Source organism: Haemaphysalis longicornis, unplaced genomic scaffold (genome assembly GCF_048455015.1).
Source record: "Haemaphysalis longicornis isolate Haplotype H1 unplaced genomic scaffold, Haemaphysalis longicornis Haplotype H1 scaffold_5, whole genome shotgun sequence".
NCBI classification, from domain to species: Eukaryota; Metazoa; Arthropoda; class Arachnida; order Ixodida; family Ixodidae; genus Haemaphysalis; species Haemaphysalis longicornis.
This window is the reverse complement of record NW_027526385.1, coordinates 45,623,505-45,648,344: the sequence shown is the minus strand read 5'-3', so window position 1 is coordinate 45,648,344 and position 24,840 is coordinate 45,623,505. Positions and strand designations below refer to the sequence as shown.

Below are 24,840 nucleotides of genomic sequence, written 5' to 3'. Positions count from 1 at the left end.
CGGCGTCAAGCTTTTCTCAGGCACAATTGTAACTTCGTCTCGATTTCGCCACCAGTCCCAGTCTTCTCTTCGTCGTTTTGATTGATTCGAACTGTTGGTGTTGCTTTGGCCTGTTGAGCTCGTCCGATGGCGCCGTCTGGTGGCACCGCTGACCGTATCAGCATGATTGTTTGCCATCGCCTGCTGCAGTGTGGCCAGGCATGTTGCCTGACACAGACCCCATCGCCGATTTATGTAAACAAAAATGGCGGTACCCACGCTAGCACGCCAAAAGCAGACGTTTACGAATTTTGAGTGCGCACAACACGCGTACTAGCATATTTTTGACAGTTAACCTTTGACGGGCGGATAAAATAAGGCCCGCACCGCAGTAGAAAATTCGTTAATGCGGGATCGCTGTTGAAAAACATTTCGTTGCCGCGAGATATGAAATACATGGGCTTCTATGGACGTTCGCCGGGGATCCGGAAATATTTCGTTGCCGCGGGGATTTCGTACTTGCGGGATTTCGTTATTGCGGGTTTCGACTGTATAACATTTTAAAAATGAAAAATAACACTTTCACATTGCTGTGAAGGTGCGTAAAACACACGGACAACACGTGAGTCCAAGTCCGCAAGACTGTCAATTATTGCAGAATTATAAGTTAGCAAAACTCGTCAATTACAAATTGCAAATTGTACATTTATACAAAAGTGCACGGGCGCAGGGGCCAGTGGCAATTAAAATGCACTGCCGGCAATGTCATAGTGATAAAACAAATAAAAAAGGGCCATGCAAATATTGTGAAAACGACCATAAAAAAAATTGTAACACATCATCCAAGCTCTCAAGACTGAAGAGATGGTTAAAGTGAACAAGGCAAACTGTAATGACATGAAGGAGATGATATGTAGTATACATGCTACCACTTGTAAATGCTTCCGTCAATCATGTCACAACTCGTGACACTATACAAAGCCAGGATGAAGCAGGGTGGAAGAGTTTTCATCAGACCATGCCAGCACTGATGCTCTGAATCATCTCTTGCATCTTCTTCAGCTTGTCCAAGTCGGCGGCCATCTTTGCAGCCTGCTTGGTCTTGCTCTGGAGTGCTTCTTCCTTTTTCTGGTACTTGATTTCGAGAGTTTGCAGCTGCGTTGAGAGAAAAAGAGAAAGAATGTTTCTATCAGACAATGAAATATTTCAAGGAAGCGGGCTGGCATGGTATCATAGATCCTTGAGTGGGGCAAACAAAAGGATAATAGTTGCAAATGTCTGCTTAGATTCAGGGTGTAGCTATATAGTATCCTGGACAATGAGTAGTGCTGTTTCCAGTAAGGGGATGGTTTGATGGCTTAGGTAAGCACTGCACATTAAAAATCTGAAATTTTTTTAACATAGTTTTGCCTGCCACAGTAGAACCTCCTTACAAGAGACGCTGTTACAAGAGTTGGTTATAAGAGACATTTTAAAATGGTTTGGTTGGTTTTCTTATGTTCACCATGTTAGCAACATTGCATACAAGATACACGGTTACAAGAAACACTCTGTTACTGAAGACAACTTTTTGGGGTCCCAAGAGTGAATTCTACACCAATTAGAAGACACTTTATAGGGGGGGCCTTATATGAAGGACCTTGTGGAAAACTGCCCTGAACAGGAAGCTTGGGCCTGCATCCAAGAGACCGCAGAGGTTCCAGAGACTTTTGAGGAGCTTGTCTGCAGATGTGGACTTGTCTGCGCGTTCGAGGAGCCTACAGATCATGCGATCTTCACGCAAGTAAATGGTGCCATAGAGGATGAACTAGAGGAGTAAGATGACGACGGTATTGTAGGACAGAAAGTGTCGGCAGTTAAGGCTGACAATTGTCCAAGAGCACTTTAATGGCATTGCGAGAACAGGAACACCTGCAAAGTGAAGGGCTTTACCTACAAAAGTTGGGAAGGAAGCTAATACAACCTGCAGTCCCTAAAACTAATACGAATGAATTTTTTAAGCCATAGCGAGAATTTTCTTGTCGGCCTGTCTGAATATGCTTTGATCCTGATTTGTAACAAAGTGATTACATTCAACTCACCACGGTGTTTAGAGTTTTTGGTTACAAGAGACATTGGTTACAGAAGACATGTTTCCCGGATCCCCTGAGTGGCTATTGTAACGAGGTATTACTGTATATACAAACTGAAGTCACATAAAAAATACCTTACACTAAAAAAATTCAGCAGAAGTTGACGTTGCATCTACCTTTTTCTAGTAATGGTTTACGCATGCGCACACTGCCGATCTGCCTTTTGGGGGGTGCCTCGGGTGATATAAGCAAACGTGTGCATCCTCAGATTTCTGCTGGGGCAGCAGCTATTGCTTTCTGGCGCTGCATCTTTTTTTAACACGAAAGTGTTTTATTCCCGGATGCACGAAGATTTCACTGACGTCATATCCGTCACGGAAGTGACGCCTGTACAACAAAGCAAGCGGCCTGTAAAGGGTGCACCCCTGCACAGAGGGTCTTGTTGCGGGAAGCAACCTTTAATACTACAGAGTATGTCATGCTTAGGGTTGTTCGTTTGCGGGTTTTATATTTCATAACGAAAGTGTTTTATGCCGCGATACGCCAAGATTTCACTGACGTCATATCAGTCACGGAAACGACGCCAGTGCACCTTTGCTGAAGCGACCCGCCAGCAGGACGTCGCTCGCCAAGCACACCCACAAGACAGCCGCCGACCCGCAAATCATGCTCAGCTGCAGATTTCGCTGCACATTTCACTTTCGCATTTGACTGATTCCTATCACAGAGGAATCAACCACAGTTTTTTCCCCAATTTTTCAACCAGAAAGCTTGTACAGGGGTTGAAGCAAGCTTGAGCCTTGTGGGGCTGCTCAAGGAGCAGGAATAACACTGTTTTTGGGAAGCATTGGAGCAGTAACAGAGGAGTTTGGGAGCAGCCCTGGAGCACCAAAAGACGAATTTTGGAGCAGGTTTCTATCAAACATCACTTATTTGCAATTTTTCATTTCTGGCAAGCATAAAAAACAAAAATTCAAATGGCTTTTATTCAACATTTAATCAATGCTGAGCAACCTTTTAAGAAAAATATGCCCCCAGAATTAAAGCATCATAGCTGACAAAGAAACAACTGCAGATATAATTGAACAAATTATATCGTACAATAGGAACATTCCTTGAGGTATAACAGCAACATTTTGAACAAAGAAATGTTCCTGTTATTACAACACCATTACAGCCATGAGAACTAGCAAAAAAAAAAACAAAAAAAAACAGAGATGAACCCTGCAACTCAAGGTTATTAACTGGGAAAAGAATTTTGGCTGCTATTAGCTCTATCAAGCCATCACACTTCATCTCACTGAAATTGGTAGAGAAAGCTTGCCTCACACAGCGACAGAAAACTTCCCTCTTGTTCCGAGTTGCTTACCGACAGCAAGTGACCCAACCATGTCCAGGCGTAAAAACCTTCCTTTTTAAGTGTGAATACACTTTATAAGCGACCCCAAACCATCCACCGCCGGCGTCGGCGGCGGCGGCGTCCGCAGCGCTCTTTAAAGAAGAAACAGCGTCCGGCGCCAGGTTTCGATCCGAGGACTTTGCGGGCCGCAGCCCGACGCTCTACCGAATAAGCTACGGACGCGACGCTGATATTGTCAGTAACGCGCCTTATATCTTTAACGCATTCAAACTACGTCGTCAGCGGCGTGCGTTGGCGACTCAGCGGCGTTATAGCGGCTTGATAACCATGGTGTACACGTGATACTACAAACCCGATGGAAGAGATGGAAGAGAAGGCGGCGAGGCGGTGGGCTGCGGGGGCCGAGCGCAAGCGCCGCAAGCGGGCCGACAACCGTGCATTCGCACTTTCACATTCTCCCCCTCGGGGAAATGCGGGGGAATTTTTTTTTGTTCACCTTAAAGGGACACTGAAGTGATTTGTAAACAATGCGAGATGACGAGCGCAAATTGTAGTACGGAGTCCCTAGGCCCTGTTTCGACCACTCTGAGCGCGTTTACGCGAATTTATTTAGTAGAATAATCAATTCGAAAATGCTGTCCTCCTCTCTGCACTCTCGCCCATCTTCTGTGGCGTTTTCGTGTGATGTCAGCAGGAGAGGAGCTGGCAATTGGCTGCGCTACTGCACGGCTCGCCGACCTTCCGTGACCGAGTCAGTCGGCCCAACGTTTAGTCCGCTGGCCGCCGATGGGTCGTCGCAATTCGCTCGATCAGTTGAAACTAAGCCACAACACGTTTGTGAATGGAAGAACGTGCCTTTCTTTACTTCGTTAGTTTGTACACTGTATCTAGCTCCAAGTCAAGGTCGCTTCACACAAGCGCTGCACAAGCGCACATGCAACGCTTCGCTGACTGGTATGCCAGTAGGAAAATATAAGGTCTCTTAACGGGGGAGAAGAGTCAGCGAAGTCAATATAGATACTAATGAAATAAAATCAACTGATATTTTTACCGTACAGCGTAAAACTAGGGTGCGGGAAGCACTAGGGTGCGGGAAGCACATGGACGCGGAGGGCGTTCATGCACTGCGTAAGTCTCGGCTAGTGATAGCTACGACTACAAGCCGTCCTCGGAGGCTTATCTTGTGCATTTTACAGCCGACAACATGGCAGAAGCGCGGTACTACGATTACTGGGATATTGAGAATACCCATCCAACGACACCATCGGATGTCAAACATGTTGTTTTACAGAACCGAAACCGAAAGTGTGATTGCTAACCTTGGGCATCGTCCAATCACGGTGCCCCCTCCTCTCAACGTCACAGCTTAGTTGGTGCGGCCGCCGCAAACCGCGCATGGTAGTTTTTCTTCTTTCACGCTTTGTAAAATAATTACCGATTTGTCAACCGGATAAACGATGAAAAGTGTGCTAATTTGAGCCAGTCTATGCAGTGCAAGCAAAAACGGGAGCTTGACAAATTCACTTCAGTGTCCCTTTAATGGGTGCACACTCATAGACTAGTTCAAACTTCCCCCTTCGCATGAACCACGCAGAGGACCAATCGGCATGGGCTTAGAATAACGAGTTGCCAGTACTCTATTCGACTGTAAGGCAGTCACGATTACAAGGCGAGGGTAGTTTGGAGAGCAAAAAAATCCCCCCACACACACACATTCATACATACCATACATACTGAGCTTTGAATATAAGGTGGGGTATGACTGAGACTACAGATTTTCGAAAAAAAAAAAAAAAAAACACCTCGCCTTATATTCGTATAAATACGGTAACTGTACAAGAGCAAGACAACTGCGCAGGCTAGCAGGTCACAGGATGGTGAACGTTGCCAGACCTGTTGTTCGAGTGCTGCCTTTTCCTTCTGCAGCAGGACGCCGGCCTCGTGCAGGCTGGACTTCTCAGCCGCCAGGGACTTCACCAGCGTGCTCTTGTCCTCCAGCTTGCCTTGCAGGATGTGCAGGCACTTGGCCTGGTCTGGGAAAGGACAAGCAGAGAGAAAAAAAGAAGGCAACGAGGCCGGTGAGCAAAAAATTAAAGCAGTTCCACTCAACGTGAAAGCTGTTCAGTGCGGAGGAGTGATCCACCAGAGGGACTGTGGCGACCTCTCTTGACTACTTCCAGTATCAGCCTGGCGTTGACATAGAGAGTAGTAAAGAGAGGGCACCGCAGCCACTGAAAAGGCCTATACAGAGCCAATGCTTCGAGTTTTTATTAATTCAGGGTAATTAATGCATTAATTCGTGGTTTCTTATGTTATATTACTGTGTACTTATTTCTGACCCTAGCAACGGCAACCTCCGTGACGACACAGTGCAAAAATCACCCGCAACACTTTCATTACGACGTGTGCCTGTGTGGTGCAATATTGATATCGGCTTCGTCATGCGAGGGACCCAGATTTCATCCCGACCAGGGAAGTGGCGATTTTTTCGAAGCCTCTGTTTCGGTGCGTGACACCCCGTGACAATGGTGACTGGATACTGTAACACCAGATGAGCTACAACGACAAACCAGGCCGCTAAAGTGCTCCGGACTTAAAACGATCGACCAGGCCAAATGAATATGTCTGGAAATGTGAAGAAGAGGGACAGACAAAGAGAAGTTTTATTGATGAACCATGAAGAGGCTAGCCCTCCTGCTAGTGGCAGCAATTTGGAGCTCACAAGGTGAATAAAGAAAAGCTGTGAAATGTCGTTTCTCATCCCAACAATCGCTATTTATTAGAAGCTTTGCAACTATCGGACACAATCAAAACGAAATTGACTGCCAACAGTGAAAATGTACAAGCAGTGGCATGTTTACAAGCAAAACATTTTTCATCGCATCTTCGTGCTACTGTATCAATTTCACGCAGCTCCGAGAAGGCAAATTTGATTTAAAAATTTTAAATACCTTAGCACTATTACCAGTCTTTATAAGATATCTTCAAACAAAGATTAAATTATTGACAAAAAGAAACAACGCAATGCTCAAGAACTGCCTGTCTGAAACAATGACCCCAACCTTTCATCTTGGCTTCATGTTCTTTGATGACCTTTTCCTGGTTCTGGTTCGCCAACTCAAGCTCTTCGTTTGTCTTGGTGAGCCTGAAGGAAGAAGATGGGGCACAGTTGGAGGCATTGAGGGGTACCAACTGTGAACCCTAGCAACATGAAAGCATGGGAAGAAGGTGTCAGAGAATCAAAGTGGAAACGTACGCATCGAACTTGAGCTTGAGGGTGTCACCGTGCTTTTGAAGCATGGCGATCATTTCAGCTTGTGACTGGATTTCCTGCTGAGCCGAATCCAAGCTCTTGAGCACCACTTCAAGCCTGCGGAAGAAAAAAAGATGATCGCGAGTGCAAGTTACAACCTTTGTCCAACTAAAGCATGGAAAACGTGGAATTAGGACACACGGTTCATGAGACAAGAAACGCTTTGAAGTGCTAACGAAGCTATGTGGCAATTTTCTGTCTATGCGTTGCCATTTTTTTTGTTACCCCTTTCATGACCGTGCATATCCTCATCGATAGTATGTTATTGATGAATACAAATTCAAATTTTGGCACACTCCACGCAATTATGGACTGCTAATGCCATCCAAAGGGTAAAAAAGAAAGTATTTTATCAGTTTTGCTTTCGAGTTTCTTTTCTCTGCAGCGGGGGGGTTTTTAAAGCACCTTTGCTGTCAGGCGCACCTGGTTTTGGTTTGTGGCGTCGATGCCACTTGCTGATGCTCCACAGTAATGGCGAATTTTGACACATTCCCATGAAACTGAGCTGTAATCTCTCAATAGCAGCACAGACATGTAAGGTGACTTCGATTCAGCAGACTTCACTACGGATGGCGAAAGTGTGTCAAACTGCCCCGGAGCATCAGCAGGTATCTGCCGGTAGATTTCACTTCCTCCTCGGGCCGTTCTATTGCTGCCGCGCATTGATGTAGACATATCCAGCCTCTTCTAAAGGTCACAGCGCTTATCTGCAGAGTGTTGACTTCGTTCGGGCGAGATCACTTGGTGCCAGCTGCACAGTGGAGCCAAGCCTTATTTTACTGTGTTGAAAAACTGCTTCGCGCGGTGGCATCATAGGCACTAGTGCCTATATTTTTTTATGTATGTAAATAACCTTTGTACTTACAGAGGTCATATTTGCAGTATTATGCTACAATGACCCTGTATTCAGAGTATGGTTCAATTTTTTATGCTTACCCTGTGCAAAGTAGCAATGATGTTCCCATCATTTTCTTCTTTTCGTTACTTTTTCTTGTTTTGATAATTTTTTGATAATATTCATAATAAAGCCATTGTTTGGAATTAATACTGCTGGAAAGCCCTATCCTTCCTCCATCATTTCACACTTTACACTTTAGCATCAATCATTTTCTTTATGTGGCAGGAAAAAAATATTTCTTGGACTACCCAAAAACAACAGATTTTTCCAGGTTCACGAAAGTGTTGCATAAGAGCAGCCCACCTCTTCGCTTTCATGTCGAGGTCGTTGTTCCTCTGTTCCAAGTCCTCGATGTGTCCCTTCATAGCCTTGATCTTGGCTTTCGATGCCTTCAGAGTCTGGACAGTGTCTTCGTTGCGCCTCTCCAGCTGCAGGCAATGGCATTGAATCGCTGAGGTGTGATACAGTTAAACCTCGATATAACGAAGTCGTACTTGCCGGCGAAAATTTCGTTAAATCGAGAATTTCGTAAAATCGAGGTTTCGATTTTACAGTTAATTTAACCAGTTATTGAGGTTTCAAAACCTTGCCCATCGCTCAGAAACAACTGCTATGTAGTTACCTCTCCACTTAAAGCGAAATTTGTACTAAAACTGGCCGCGAAAATTGTGTGAATTAAGAGCCTCAACACTTCGGCAATGGAATTCGGATAGCCGACCGTAGTTCGTGTCGTCGTAAAACCGGCGCTTTTTCCGCAACGCCTCATTAAATATGATAGCAGACTAGGTTTTCACTTTTTCTTTTTTTCATTTCGGTCACTACTAAACGCCGCTGTTAGTCCATTGAACCCGCGTCCGTGCCCCGTGAACTTCACCCCGGCGAGGTGCTGGTTCAAAGTTACGCCTCTTTTCGTCCGTTCAGTAGTAGGCTTGGCCGCGGCGTTGAGGGGTGCGGCGGGCCAACAAGGGTGCTATAAAGCTTTCTAAAGACTTTTTTCATGCACAAAGGCTCTGCAGTATGGGCGCGTGATGCAACCACGACACTCGAGATAAAGCCATGATTGAGAATTGAGCGGAGTACACACAGACCGCTTCACTTTGTGGAGCTGCGCTTACGTGCTCCCGCTAAAGTGGAAAGCTTACATTAAATATCTTCTGGCCAAATTTGATTAAGCAATTACTTGTATGCCCGCTGAGCCCTAAAAAAACGATTTCTCCGCATCGCAGCTGTATAATCAACACGTTTTGACCACGTTCGGAGAGCAATTTATTGCCACCAGCACTCGATGTTCAAGCCGTAGTGAAGAAGTCCGTAAGCAGTGCTTGGCGTTTCTTGACCAGGGTGGGCTTTACGTGACGCTCGTATGCTGACAGCGTTAACAAGGCTTGCTCTTAAACATTCGCGTGCGCCTGCGTGCCTCCGCAGAACGTTGATGGCATCTACCGTCGGTTTCACTGACACTTCTACAGGCTCTTGTTCGAAACACTTTTCTTTCCCTTGGAGTGCTCATGCTGCTTATAAGACTCATCTAATGATGGACGAACAAAATATTACTGTGGTTATCAGCGAGCACAACCTAGAGCAGCAGCACCGTGAGCAAAGACGCGTAGAAAAAAAAAAAAAAAAAACACTTGAAGTAGGCTTCGGCAGCCTAAGCATAGAGGGCGCTGGCGTAGGCAACGATGGAGACGTCAAAATGGTGGCGGCACTATTAAACCGTCCATGACCGCTAGCGGTTTTTGAGCAGCAGCTTTTATCGCTTTTAATTGTTGTCAACCGCATAATTCACCGCTTTTCTTTCATTTTAGCCTTTTATCAGTAAATGTGAGTAATTAATGTTTTCAATGTAGGCTCTGAGAGGCAAAATAAAACGTGCCTCGACCGGAATTTCGTTCTTCCTTTCTCGCCGTGACTTCGTTAAATCGAAAGCACCGCACAAAATTACTTCGTAAAATCGAGATAAAAATGCATGGATTTAGCAAAATTTTGGTAGAAAACTGGAAAAAATTCGTTATATCGCGAATTTCGTTAAATCGAGGTTCGTTATATCGAGGTTCAACTGTAGTTGCCACATGCTGCTGAACACACACTTAAAGGCCAACTGCACTCAAATTTCACCCTGGCTAAATGCCTTCGAAATGTGTAGTAGGTACCATGAGAACTACTGCGACGCGACCGGTAGCTCTGTGCAATGCGTGGTTATTCAGTTTCAGGCACTCAAAATAACGCCCTTGCAGACGACAAAGCACCTGCCGGCATGTCGCGCAAACAGCCATTTAGCGGAAGTGACATGCCAGCCGTCCAGGCCCATCGGCCTGCTTCGCAGCGGGAGAATCCAGGAAACTCGTATTTCGCGCCACCGGTACTCCTGGCCTTCGTGGCTCCGAAGAGGCTTCGTCAACCATGCGGTTCTCTCCTTTTGGAGTGTCGTCGTGACATCATGCCTACGCGGTGTGGCTGGACAAGCGCTCGCTTTTCCTCACGCCTCCCACACCCCCGCACGTGCACACTCACACTCTCCTCCTGGCTGGCCGAGCCGGCCGCGTCGGCCGGTCTGCACAGCTCGCGCCGTCAGGCCAGGCCGTCTGGCCGCTCGCGCCGACGGCTGATAAGTCACTTCCGCCTGCCCGTAATGGCCGCGTTTTGCCCAGTTTCGTTTTCAAAATCGTTTTTGCTCGTCGCTTGCGGCGTAATTACGCACATTTTAGGCGTCATACTTCGTACATCGCGGTCTTTTTAGTCATACTATGCAGGAACAGTGATTTCGCGCGGTCGAAATTTTGAGTGCAGTTGGCCTTTAAGCCCACGGAACTTTTAGAACATTTACCACTGTTGAGGAACAGGCTGCCCCCAGTGACCACATTCAATAAACTCCAATATGGTCTAGTCCAATTATAACAATATCCCACGGAAATTCCTTTGTTATAACCGATAATTGCTGTAGGCGGGTTGACAAAAAAGAAAAAGAAAAACGAAACAGCTCAAAACATTTTATTCGCATGCAAAAAAGGTCGTGCTACTACTAATTTGCAGAAAAGAAGCTATAGCCGGTCAGCTTTGTTCGCTGCACGTGAAGCTGGCGCACATTGTTTTCAACAGCATCTGAGCAAATGGTCTGTGGCAGAAACAGAGTCCCCGAGGGACTGTATCATGCATTGGGCCTCCTCCGAAGACACTACCTGAGTAGGCTGCGCAACCGTGTCCGCAACCGCATTCTCCCAACTCGCTCGTGGAGCAACGAACATTACGGCCAAAAAATGATCAATTCAGTATAAAAACAGTACCCCAGAACAAATAAATGAACATTAAGCATTCCAACCACCTTAGATGACTATTTTTTGAACAACGTTTGTGCAGTAAGTGTCCCCCATTTTCCTACAAATATCTCATCTTTGGCGACTGCATTCCTCACACAGAAAAGCAATCGGAGATGTGTGGTCGTGCTGCCGACCACTGTGCCAGTTCACCCAGCGCAAAATGTGCTTCCCGTCTCGTTGCTTTATGCTGTACGATAAAGGTTTCATTTGATTTTAATTCCCTAGAACCATTAACTTCGCTGACTCTTCTCCCCCCTTCAATTGGCCTTAGATTTTTCTACTAGCATACCAGTCAGCGAAGCATCGCATGTGTGCTTGTATGGAGCTATTTGGACTCACAGCTTGATACAGTCTACAAACTAACAAACTAAAAGCACATTCCCCCAGACACAGAAGTGTCATGGCTTAGTTTCAACTGAGCGAACGAATTGCGATGACCCATTCGCGGCAAGCCGACTAAACACTGGGCCAACTAATTCTGTCAGAGGGTCAGCGAGTCGTGCAGTGTGGCGCAGTCAAGCCAAGTCATGTCATTTTGACGTCATTCCGAATGTCGTAGAAATCGGCAGAAGGGTTGCAGAGAGGACAGTATTTTCGAATTGATTTTTCTACGAGATGAATTTGCGTAAACACACCCAGAATGGTCGAAACATGGCACACTGACTCCGGACTACAATTTGAGCTAGTAATCCAGCAATGTTTACAAATCCCTTCAGGGGCGGTATTCTCATAACTGTCCCTTTTGAAAACATCCCTTTCATCGTGACGTACTTGAAGTTAAGCCCAAGGGCCTTTGATTCAAATACCGTAACTGTTCTTGGAAGTGCATTTTAAAGAACTAAAACCATATTAGAGTATTCTTTATGTGTTCATTTGAAAAGTATTTTGGAAAACAAAACGCGATGAAATTTTTTTTGTTACGACGCTGAAAGTTTTCACCGCAAGGGGAGGAAAGTGCAAAGATGGCAGCTGCAGTCAGCTGTTTTGTTGTGCTAGTGAAGCGTAAACAATGCTGCGGCTACTCAGTTTTTTTCGGTTGGACTCCGTTTTGAGGTTTGTGACAATGCCCGCGCATCAAGAAAACTTCCCGGTTACATATTTTGGCATCGACGCACTTGTGGCAAGCCGACGCGGGCTTTTCCAAGGACCAGGAATGGTGCTTTACGTTGTTGAATTGTATGATGCTCTACGAGTGGAAAAATGTGTAAGAGGGGGGGATTTCCGCTTCTTAACGACTTACCTGTTGCGCGAGACGTCTACGAACGTTAAGCTGGTATGTGTATGCCTAAAGTACCAATAAAAGGTTATAAAATGTCATATGGAGTGCTTGTGTAATTTTGGTCATCTGCTCGACAACTATCAAGCTCGCAGACGATCCTTTATTTCACTGTGCGGTGGCGGCGTATGATGCACAGGCTCACGGAGGGCTGCGACAGCGATATCGCTTGCTCCTCGACGCTGAGCCGCGCGCGTCCACTGACCAAGTTTGTCCCAGAGCTCATCGCACAGCCACCGCCCGGTCCTCTTCGAGAGGCGGAAATGCTGGCGGAATGCTTCTAGGGGCATATTGAACGTGTCTAGATTGCTTCTCGACCACTTGTTCCGCCGGCGAGCCACCAATGAGGCGATAATCGGCGCATTCATGACTGCTTCCAAAAACCGTCTGTTTGAAATTCAAATTGCCTGCTCGAAGAAGCCGCGGTCAAACGCAGTAGGTCCGCTGCGCTTGCGTTACGTCACATCCAGTTTGCTTTTAGCCAATCAGGGCTCGCTCAAAAGGGACACTTTTGAAAGGGACAGAACACGAGAATACAACCCCAGTGTCCCTTAATACAAGCGTCACTAGAGTACCACCAACAGATAAATCCCACCACACTTACTACTAAGCCTGTGGCAGGAATGTTCAACAGACCGTTACATGCGTGCTTAGTCCGGAGCAAGAAATACATTTCAACACTGCACTCAAGGTTCGCCGAAGTCTTTTAAAACTAATATTTCAGTACAGACGTGAAGGAGGGTGGATTAGCAACACTGCTCCCTCTGCCATCGTAGAGAGACAGAATACTCCCCCATCGTTAAAAAGAAAAACGTTAGGAAACTTACGGTGTCCATTTTTTCCTGGGAATCCTCGATTCGCCGTTCAGATACCCTCAGAAGACTGCGAAGCTCTTCCACCTGCGAGCAAGGCAAAGCGTTATATCAATTTGAAATGATAACTATCAATTTCAAATTATAACTGTGCAGCTTAACTTGTGTGGTGCTAAGAGCATCTCAAACAGAAAAAATATTAGAGGCACACGAATATTCGAAACATTTGGACGTCGAAGTAAATGTGATATTTGGTTTGGCTTTGGAATGAATAGCACTGTGGCGGTGGTGATGCCTATTAACAGGCGGACCTAGGCTTGCGTGGTATGCTGGAAATTGCTCCTCCGATCAGCACTTTTTCACTGCTAAGCGCGGGAAGTCACCACGAGGCAATGAGACTTGTATGCCTCAAAAGTCAATAGATCAAGCACAAATGTCGTTCCTTGTGATCTAATGGCCTTTAGGAAAATGACATCGACCAAAGAGGCATGCGGAGCGGCTCTCCCTCGAAGTTCTTTAGACAAAGCTGACCCCTGACCCCAAAGCTGACTAAAGCAGTCCATGAAAAATTGTCCGACGTAACTTGTTGAGATAAGGTTCAGCTTATGAAGTTATGCCAATGGTTGCACTAAGTTGGTCTAGGCGCGGAACAGTAAGGATGCCTCTATCCTCTTCATTTCTTTGGTAACACAATGCTGATGTTGTGGTCGCCAAAGAGATCGGAAATGCTCTTCAATGACGGTTTTTAAAATGCACCATTCGTTTGCGGTGTGCAGTAATTCTAACGGACACCAACTTTTGCAGCTTGGATTTCCTGTGGACAGACTTGCCAATGCTCCCTATGCTCTCTCTTCAGCAGCTAAATGAAAACGGCCTCAGCATTCACTTCCAGTGGGTTCCTTCCCATGTAGGAGTGCTTAGAAACGAAAAAGACGTGGACAAGCTGGCCCGTGAAGCGACATCGTGTACTCGTTTTCTGAAAGTGGCTCCAGACGAATAGCATTAATAGTAGAATGTGTCGAGTAAATTTTTTTCAAAATAAAGTATTTTAAAATTTCAAAACACAAATGGGCAGTTGTTTTAAAGATCGAGAACATACAAAATTAGGCCTTGAAAACGAGAACTGCCCTACTAAAAAGTGCATGAAAATTGGCCATGCATGTGTTCGTGTCACTGCAAATGTCGTCGAAAGACGATAGCCTTCTGCTGCCCCTGCCAATCTACCGTCTAACCTGCCCACCTCTCACGCCGCCCCCCTTTTATCTCGGTCCACCCATTGGAGGTTCCCGCAGTTCAGTTTTGCTGTTGGGACACGGTATTCGAGCCACAAGTGCGAAGTCTGGGCAGCCGGCTTATCTGTATTCTGCATGAAACTTCTTTTTCAACACGCTCTTATAATTTGCTCTCGCGAAAATTGAGCCTACATCTACTTTTAATTAAAATAACACTGAAAAAAAAAAAAAAACACTGGCTATGTGCCGACATTCTTCCTCAAATAAGACATAACATCTTTTTGTCGAACAATCCCGACACATCTGGAGCGTCTTTCTAGATTGATCAGTTTGGCAATGCTTTGCCTATAAACGTCGCACCCAAGAATTCAACTTTTGGCCGGGCGGCTGGATTGAGGGACAGACAGACAATTTTTTGCATTTCATTGGCTGAAGAAAGAATACCGTCCTTGAATATCCTTTTGCAACGAGTTAGAGCTAGTTGGGCACTGGATGCATCGCACCTCGCGTATAATCGACCACGGCAAACACGCACAGACGTTCCCTGTTTGCAGCGACAGGCTTTCCAATAATTCACCGGTGTCACGCAGTTACACGACTGCAGGAAGGCGCTATTGGGGAGTGCCTCCTATCTTCTTGCCCTTGTGTCGACTTCACCCTAATGCTACTCTTTTCCCATTTTGATAACCTGGTTAAACTCAGATGAACACACTCCAGACCAGAAAGCCCCGCTACGTATTGTCAGTCCTCGATTCTTCTTTGACAACCGGTAATGTTCCTTCTATTTCTATATGGGACATAAGAGAACACGAATTTGTTTATCTTTGCACTCCTATAGACACCGAGCTAAAGCTTTCCTGACAAGAAGGTGTTAAGCTCTGCAACTCCCATATCTGGTTTTGGGACTGATGATGATGATGTTAGGTTTTCTTGGCGCAAGGGCATCAAGGCCAAAGAGCGCCAGTACTATGGTGAGGATTATTCAAGTGAGAATATAAAGTACAGAATATATAATAAAAGGTATCTCAGATTTCTGTTGGTGTAGAGGGCCAAGTAAAAACATTTGACACTATGACAGGCATTTTCTACGTGCACCCCTTGCCCCCGTCTTTGCGGTAGCAATGAGTGGCCCTACCGGGTCCTAGCGTGCGATGGTGGCTCGGCTCACGGGTGATACGACACATACCTTAAAAAATCTACGTCTGAGAGGTACTTAAAAACACGGTTAGTAGAGAAAAGTGGCTCGTCTGATAAAAACAGCAATGGGTGTTGAGGGATCATGCGTGTGTACAATTCTGGAAAATGAAGCTTTCTTTGCGGTTCAAGTAGTTTGCATTCTACCAGTACGTGAATGACTGATAGCGACCCTCCACACCTCAAGCAGCGTGGCTGTTCTGTTCCTTTCAATAGGTACGCATGTGTAGCATGGGTATGGCCTATGCGCAGTCTACAGAGAGTAACCTCTGTGATCCTGTCTCGTTTCTCACAGATCGATCTACCTAACTTGGGTTTTACCATGTGCAATTTGTTTGCTGTTTCCCCATTCCAATCTTCCTGCCATTGGTCTCGCAGCCTCTTACGTACGTACGCTTTAAGATCCTCGTACGGGACGCTTTGAATATCTAGATCACTCCGAAGAGCTGCAGTTACAGCATTCCTGTCTGCTTGCTCATTTCCGGCTATGCCGCAGTGACCTGGGACCCAACAGACAGTGATTTCAAGTTTTTGTTTGTGGGCTGAGCACAGTAGTTTTAGCAATTGATTAAAGACTGGATTTTTTTGTAACTTTCCTGACGCTAAAGCCTGCACAGCACTTTGAGAATCCGTGAATATCACTGACTTTGGGACATTGTTCTCAATAATATATTCTACAGCCAATACAAGGCCGCGTGTTTCAGCAGTGAATATAGATGTGGCTTCAGGCATAGTCTTTGACGTGGAAAAGTTGGGACCATGTGCAGCACATGATACTGCACCAGCTGACTTGGATGCATCTGTGTAGAACTCAGATGCTCTGTACTTGTTCTGCAAAAACAAAAAATGCTGCATAATTAATTCCTTTGGAGCGGTTCTTTTGTCAATCTTCATAAAAGAGAGATCATAAGAGATAGGGCAGAGATCCCATGGAGGGACAAAGTCAGCAAAGCTGGTTTTCTGAGCGTCAGTGAAGGATATTCCCAGGCCTGCGGCCAGTGCCCTCACCGACAGAAGGAATGGCTCAGCCATGGCAGGTCGCTTTTCAAAAAGCTTGATTGCCTGGTTACCTAGAGTGCTGTTCGGGTGTCCGGTCAAGGATGTCACTTTTAGAGCATAATTCAACCCAGTGTACTTCCGCTGTGTTTCAAGAGACCACTGATTGGCTTCCACATACAGGCTTAACACAGGGCTTGTTCGGAAAGCGCCTGTAGCCAGACGAAGGCCAAGATGGTAGACAGGGTCTAACATCTTTAGTGCTGTTCTCGCGGCAGATTGATAAACAAGACACCCGTAGTCGATGCGGGACCTCACAAGGCTATTGAATAAGGCCAATAGGCACTTTGTGTCAGTACCCCAAGACTGGTGTGAGAGGACTTTCAGGATCCTGACTGTATCCAAACATTTAACTTTAAGGCGTTTGAGGTGTGCAATGAATGAAAGTTTGTCATCAAGCACAACCCCAAGGAACTTGTGCTCCTTTTTTACTGCTATGGGTGTTTCATTGAGTTTAATAACAGGATCTGGGCGGATACCACGCTGCCTAGAGAAGACCACACACGTGCTTTTTTCTGGGTTAAAACAGAAGCCATTCTCATCTGCCCATTTTGTAAGTTTGTTTGCAGCTAGTTGGATTTGCCTCTCACAAATGGACATATTACATGATTTAAACGCAATGTGCACATCATCAACATATAGCGAGTAGGATATGGAGCGAGGCAGTGCAGTTCCTAAGGAATTCATTTTAACAATAAAAAGGGTGCAGCTGAGCACACCACCCTGCGGCACTCCATTTTCTTGGACGAACATCCTCGAGAGGACATTTCCAACCCTAACCTGAAAGGTGCGCTCCGAAAGGTAATCTTTCAAACTGTTCAGCATGTTTCCACAAACTCCAAGGCGGCGAAGATCGCAAAGAATACCGTAACGCCAGGCTGTGTCGTAAGCTTTCTGGAGGTCAAAGAAAACTGATAAACAATGCTGCTTATGAACAAATGCATCCCTGATGTAGGATTCAATAGCCACTAGGTGGTCTGCTGTCGATCTACCAGAGCGAAATCCCGCCTGGCGATTGTCTATAATACCATGGTACTCAAGAAAATAGATAAGGCGACGGTTAATCATTTTTTCGAAGACCTTGCATAAGCAACTGGTTAAAGCGACCGGTCTGAAACTAGTTGCAAGTGATGGATCTTTCCCCTCCTTTAGAATCGGCACCACAATAGCTTCTTTCCACACTTTTGGAAATTGCCCTGCACGCCAGATCTTGTTAAGGGGGGAGGCTGGTCTTAGACAAAACTTTTTTATTTTTCAAGCTATTGAGATGAAAACTTCCAAACAGATGTATTTCAGCATTCTGATTTCAAATATCAATTTAGATTTTGGATATCGCAAGTAGTTCTCATTTCATACAGATTTCATTGTTAAAAGCCTATCCCCAATTTAAAAAAAAATCTGCTTTAATGATGCTTCTTAACTGCACTTCATTGCATTGCTTAGCAACCAGGGAGCGCAATAAAAGTATTCCCATGCTTCTAGCCTTCCTACAACCAATTGTATGAGGGTTCAAACAACAAAGTTTGAATCCTCATACAACGAAGTTTGTTCAAACAACGAAGTTTGAACCCTCATACAATTGGTTGTAGGAAGGCTAGAAGCATGGGAATACTTTTATTGCACTCCCTGGTTGCTAAGCAATGCAATGAAGTGCAGTTAAGAAGCATCATTAAAGCAGATTGTTTTTAAAACTGGGGATAGGCTTTTAACAATGAAATCTGTATGAAATGAGAACTACTTGCGATATCCAAAATCTAAATTGATATTTGAAATCAGAATGCTGAAATACATCTGTTTGGAAGTTTTCATCTCAATAGCTTGAAAAATAAAAAAGTTTGTCTAAGACCAGCCTCCCCCCTTAAACAACAGTAAGAGCGCTTCTAGCGTGTCGTCGTGCAGGTGCTTAATCATGGTGTATGTTATTCGGTCTCGACCTGGTGATGATTTACCACAAGTAGTGAGCGCCACTTTAAGCTCCTGCATAGTGAAGGGGCAATTATACCCTACCTCAGACTGCCGTTTGTCACGTACAATCTTCCGTTCCTCTGCATTCTTGTGTCTCAGGAAGTTATTTGAATAGTGAGCTGAGCTTGATACATACTCAAAATGCTTGCCTAGGGCATTTGCTTGGTCTTGTAAAGTATCTCCACTTGTGCTGACCAAAGGCTGAAAATAAAATTTTCAGTTGGAAGTACCGCTTGTCCTTGTCTCGTTCGTCTTCTGTCTAATTTTTTGCACTTTAAATTTGCACTATGGATTACCAACTAGCTCGAACCCACACGTTGTTATGCTACACTAGTGCGACAAAAACAGGTAGAAATCACTCTAGACCACATGCTCCTGGAACAGTGCCGAAAGCATTGTGGGTTGTGGGAGCTTTTTGATTGTAGGGTTTAACGCGCCGACGCAACGCAGGCGATGAGGCGCGCCGTAGTGGAGGGCTCCGGATTAATTTTGACCACCTGGGGATCTTTATCGTGCGCCGAAATCTCGTACACACATTGTGGGAGGAGCCAAAAAACAACAAACTCAAGCAGGCTCTTTTCAACATATTATTGCAGGAGCACAGATGCAGAAGTTCTGATGCCTTCGAACTCCACAGTTCTTACTACTTGTCAATAGACGTATGAAAAGGCCGCAGGTCTGCCTACCACTCCACTATCCATCTGGATAATACAAAGATTACTTGCATTTACAATTCAAACACGTTTCTCCCCACTGAAGAGCCCCACTCTCTCCGTTCATTTGTACACGCGTACGCTGAAGCCACTGACAAAAATTGCTTGCCACTTTTTGGAGCGCTGGATGTAAACAAACATTTAGCTTCCAGCAGCTACGTCAGCACACTCCAAGGCTATGATTGGCTATCCGGTTTTGTGATGGCATCGCGCCACGCGGGAATTCGGTCCGGGAGTGATTGGATCCGCTGTCGCAAAGCGACGAAAAGTGACGGCCAGCTCACCTTTTTACGACGTCGCACGATGTGCCGAATCACAAGTGGGAATGTGCCTTTAACCGCATATAACCACAGCAAAATCCACGGCTCTGGTTCCTTGTATGTATACTGTGAGACGGAAAACTCTCAGGGATGACTGCTGTCAACGCTTAAGAGGAATCAAATTTGCCCGTACCTATCGCATGAATTCTGTTAGAAAGCTTCACTAGTCATCCACCTCCCCAGAGAGGGACGGCTCGAATTTTTTTTAGGGGCAAAGCCCCTGAGGGGCTGGGGCTGTTGGCGTCTCCTGCCGTCGTCATCGTTTGTCTCATGTAGTCACGATACTAAAACACTCCGACACTCGTTTATGCCTCACGATAGAGCACTTCGAAAGGCTGAGCAACGTGAAAACTTGGGCGAGTTGGTGATGCATGTTGAACCACAGCGCAAACGACGATACAAAGGACGATAGCAAGAGGACACACGAAGCGCTGACCTGCTTCCATGTCCGAAGGAAGGTGCAACGCCTCCAAAAGAGCGCTTGAACCTCTTGCGGAAGCTGATGGTGGTGCAAACAGAAGGAGTAGGTGCGTGCGCGGCAACAGGCGATAGCGATGAGGGTGACGAGATGGAAGTGCTCTTTTGGAGGCGTTGCACCTTCCTTCAGACATGGAACCAGGTCAGCGCTTGTGTGTCCTCTTGCTATCGTCCTTTGCCTCGTCGTTTGCGCTGTGGTTCAACTTCGAAAGGTATACTAAAAAAATGATAATAAAAAAACAGTGGGACACTGGTTTCTGCCTCGCGCTGGAACGCTTCGTAACGCGCACTCGTTTAGGCCTCTCACTAGAGAGCTGCATACTTCAAAGAGAAGAGACTTTTACAGCACAGCTGTATACCTCTACCCACTCCAACGGTTTCATCTCCGTTGGCGAAAACGCCAAGGTGCCAAGAATACATTCATACACTGCATGCTTTGCCCCACCCCAGGTTTCACGTTAGTGGAGATGTTTCTTCAGAAGCCACAATTTACGAACCACGACTTTCCTCCCTCATGAAGTGGAGGAAGGCGACGCTCCCGCATTGACCCACCTGAAGTTGAACCGGCGTGTTGTCCTCGACAAGCCGATTCTGGAGCAACTCCACGAGCGCAGAGTGCAGTTCGAATTCCTCGCGCAGCCAGTGCAACAGACGCGGTTCCTTCGCCAAGTGCTGCAGAAAGGTGAGAACTTTGCCGGCCAGCGGCAAGTTTGGCTGCATGTCGAACAGGATGGCGACGCAGCACGTGACGCACTCGTGGGCGGGCCGGCTGAGGCCAGTGAAGAAGCTGAGGTCTCGCGACCCCACCAAGCCATTGAGGACCTGGGCAAAGAAAGTGCGACAATTGTGAGGGCAGTGGCACCAACTGCCACGTACAGAAGTGTAAAAGGTTTGATCTAAAAACTACATTTTGGGTCACTGCCCTCACTTATTTATTTTCATTGGCTTTCAACCTGCCATCGCTTTACTGGAGCAAGTGTTGTTCCACACGCTCCACACACGCACCTATTCCACCGTGTGTATCAAACCTCCCTGGTGGGCCACGAAGGATTCGCGTCAGGGCTGCTCTTACACCAGCTGTCACCCACACCTGGCCCCCGGATCGACGGGCTCCGTTTGGCCGGACATGTCCATTTTGCAACACGTCGACATCGACCGCAGACATTCCCCATCTTCTGTGGACTTGCCGTGGCCTCCAACGTTCCCAACAGCAAGTACTACATAGTGTGGGACTCAACCCAGGCCGGCCTCCCGACTACAGACGCTGGCTCTTTAGGCCGTATCACCGGAGCCTTATAGACTTTCTTAGTGAAAACTCCCTGTTTACGTACATTTAAACACACTCGCCTGCACCGTTTTATGCTGTACAGGAAACTTTCGCAATTAAAAAAAAAAGTGTTGTTCCCAACTTTGTTATTTTTTGGGGAGAGGGGAACACGGAAAAATAAAAGCCGTTCTACTCAATGTGAAAGCTGTCGGAAGTGCAGAGCAGTGATTCGCCATGATGAGCTGTAGAGCCGTTATCCGCTCACTGCTACCACCCAACGCATTTCGAATTTCCCACTTTCGCAGTGCTCGCGTGCCCCCTGCCTGAAACTGCAACAGCGGGAGTTCTGTTCATTTAGTGCTCGCTGTTCCTCCCGCACGTGCCGGCGTTGCACTGCCGCTTTTTCGCTTACTATCGTAAAAACCAACCCAACGAGCGTTCCTAACTAAATGAACGCGGGCGCTGCTGGTTCATTACGTATACTTCGCCTCAAATGTACCTGCAGTTTTCTTTGCGCTAAACAACGGGGAGATGTATGACAAGCGCCAGCGGTCCACGAGGTTCAAACGTTTATGACTATATAAACCGCTTGGCTTTAGAAGCCTCTGTGGGACGCCATTACAACAGCTACTTTGACGGAACGCCACGTGGCTCTACTTGGGCCCAACGAGCGAGCAACGGTGACAAAGTGAGCCCCTAAAGTGCTCTGCCCTTAAAAGGAAAAGGGCAGTACCACGAACTGCTGTGTACAGAACAGTGTACGGGGGGAGCAGGGCCTGTTGGGCATGGAGCAAGAATAAGGCAGTTGCCATGTACTCGCTGTTACACTGGGTTGTCAGCTTCACTTTCTTTGGCCACGTATGTGGCAGAAAAGGTGAATAGTGTGCACCTTTGAATGTACCTTGATGTCGCAAAATAAAATATTCCTCGAAGTGCCTGACCCTACTCGTGTGCTTTCAAGCCTGGCGGTACTTATTAAAGACTCCTTGACTGCTACATGTTTGCATTTCCTTCTTTGCCTACGTTTGTTCATATTTCGGAGCATAATACTTCAACGGGCAGACTCGCGTCACTTCACAGCACAGCTTCCAAAGAATCCAAGATCTTGGTAGGTGGTGTACACCTTTTCCATTCATGTTTTACCACTGACACTGTGCTTTGTATCATGGTGGTAATGCAGCTATTTTCTATGCTGGTTAAAGGCAATGCCAGTTTTTTTGCACGGACACAAAATTTGTTCATCATTGAAAATCAGCGCGGAAAAAACACTGCACAAAAAAGGAACGAGAAGTAGACAGGACAGCACTGCACTGTCCTGTCTACTTCTCGTTCCTTTTTTGTGCTGTGTTTTTTCTGCGCTGATTTTCAATGATGAACGTTCACCAACTCACCCAAATCACAGCCCTTTTTAACAAAATTTGTGTTACTTCTTTTTCACGGCTATGGGTGGCTACGAGCCCAGAAATCATAGAATGGTACTAGATGGTTGAATGCAGGGTAATTATTCACAGCCTCGTTTATTCGTGTTAGTGTTGGTTTTGACAAAACAAACACTGAGGTATCCACCATGACCAGACAGCACTGTTCTCGTTGCACCTTGCCCCGGTCTTCACTTGCACGTTGAGACCGGCTGGCGTGTTTCCAAACGCTTCGCTGCACAGAGCACCCATGTGACGCGTGTGATGTCAATGCGCGCGCTATTCTTTTCAGCGTCGGCTAAAACGCGCCCACCGTTTGGGCTCTGTGGCCTCTGTGAAGAGTACCGAATACTGGCGCTGACTGCTTGGGTTCGAGTCCCAGAACGTTTATCTCTTAGGTTTTTTTTTATCATAGCTTAGTTTTTTGTGACTTTAATTTTTAAAAATCGAATCTACGCGTTTTTTTTTTGTTAGTAATGGTGATTTGGTATGTTTTAGGTCGCTTTAGGTTTGGGGAGCAGCCAATGACGTTTAATTACCATTCTGCATCGCGCCTACAGACATGTCACGTGGGTGCTCCGTGCAGCGAAGCGTTTGGAAATACGCGACCGACTGTGGTCGCAAGCGCCAGGGCAGCATGACGTCAGACGTGGTACACAAGATGAAGCAGAGTGCGCCAACAGCAGCCAGCGCTTTGGCTACACCACAGGAGCCTTCGTGTCAACAGTTTGGGGCGAGACGCATGCCAAGGCACTTACCGTCACGCTGATGCCATTGTCGAAAGGGTATCCGTTCTGAGCTTTCTGGTGCATGCAAAGATTAACAACGCTTTAAAAATATCTTATACTCAACAGTTGCCGTTGAAACTTCCTGGGAGATAAAAAAAAAAAAAAGAACGTTTTCAGGAGGTTAAAATTTTGATTGCAGTTGGCCTTTGTGTAAAGCGACCAGACGTCCCGGTTTTGCGGCTGTGGTCCCGCTGTCCCACAGCCTGCTTGTGGGACGGTGTTTTGTCCCGCTTTCAGCCGGAAATGTGGAAAACAGGTATCAAGCTCAGTGTCACTAATGAAAACGTGGAGGAATGAAAGGGCCGAAAGAAACCGCTTGAGGAACTTCAAGAAAAGAGTGCACACGATGGAACTAAGCAAGCAAGGGTTGTGTGTTCCTTGCTTAGCCCGAATGTCTGAGATGCTTTGTTGCAGTGTACCAACAACACGTTACGCTGGGTAGGCATGCTTCAGCACTTTCTTATTCAGCAAATAACGCATCATTGCTCGTCGAAGAAAGACCGAGAGAACTACGAAACGTATTATCTTCCAGTTAAAACAAAATTTCACTGAGCCTTAGTCTCCCTTCAACCTATTCTCACACCTCCCCTCCCCTAGCTCCCGTCCCGCTTTGCGGTCCGAGGAATATGGTCCCTTTACCTTTGTGAAGAGGCGTTACATTCCGTTGACGAAATAGGAGAGATTCGGCGACGCTTACTAGACGCTTGCCCAAACGTAAAACTGCCACGACTAAATGATGGAGCTGCAAGCTGTGTTTTGGAACTGATTGAGACTCAGCGCATGACTTTTTTAGATAAATTAGAAAGATAAATTTCGTGGCATTTTTGAGCATCTGTTCGCCAGTCGGTAGACATGTCACCTAGTGTCACAGAGTAGCTTATTAGTGGCTCTAATGTCAACTGTCAATGCTGCGAGCATTGCGCTTAGGATAATGTCGCGATTACGCGAGGTTAACGGCGAAATACAGGGCATTGACACTGAAAAGTGGACGATATTCGAAGGCACGACGCCGACAACAAAAGCAACGCCGAAGCACTCACGTCTAGTTGCCGCTGGGCGCCGCCGCACGAAACCGTCGACTCGTCGTGCGATGGCTGGACGTTGCAAGATTGCACGAACGACTTGACGACGTCAGAAATCTCCATTGCATTGCACGAGGAACAACCTAAAAACAGCTTAAACAACTTAAAAACAACTAAAAACAACTAAAAACAACTTAAAAACAGTCACAGGACACCAACAACGCACCACGCCAGCCGTTGAGAGATTCAAAAAACGCTCATTGAGTGAAAGAGAGCAGAAAAAGAAAACCAGGCGTTCCGGTGTCCGCCCCCTAGGCGAGACAAACTACGCCTGTTGGTGGCTTTTCCTTTTCCTAAGTAC

At 46.3% G+C, this 24,840-nt stretch overlaps 1 protein-coding gene across 1 annotated transcript; it reads right to left on the bottom strand.

Moving 5' to 3' along the window:
• Nucleotides 1-24,840, bottom strand: LOC144138163 (uncharacterized). Its single transcript, XM_077670308.1, has 9 exons — nucleotides 24,706-24,840; nucleotides 24,498-24,622; nucleotides 20,537-20,806; nucleotides 13,043-13,114; nucleotides 7,926-8,050; nucleotides 6,668-6,781; nucleotides 6,474-6,556; nucleotides 5,305-5,444; nucleotides 1-1,134 (listed from the first exon to the last, which is right to left on the bottom strand). Exons 2-9 carry the CDS (start codon nucleotides 24,600-24,602, stop codon nucleotides 991-993), a joined length of 1,053 nt encoding a protein of 350 aa, XP_077526434.1. The 5' UTR covers nucleotides 24,603-24,622; nucleotides 24,706-24,840; the 3' UTR covers nucleotides 1-990.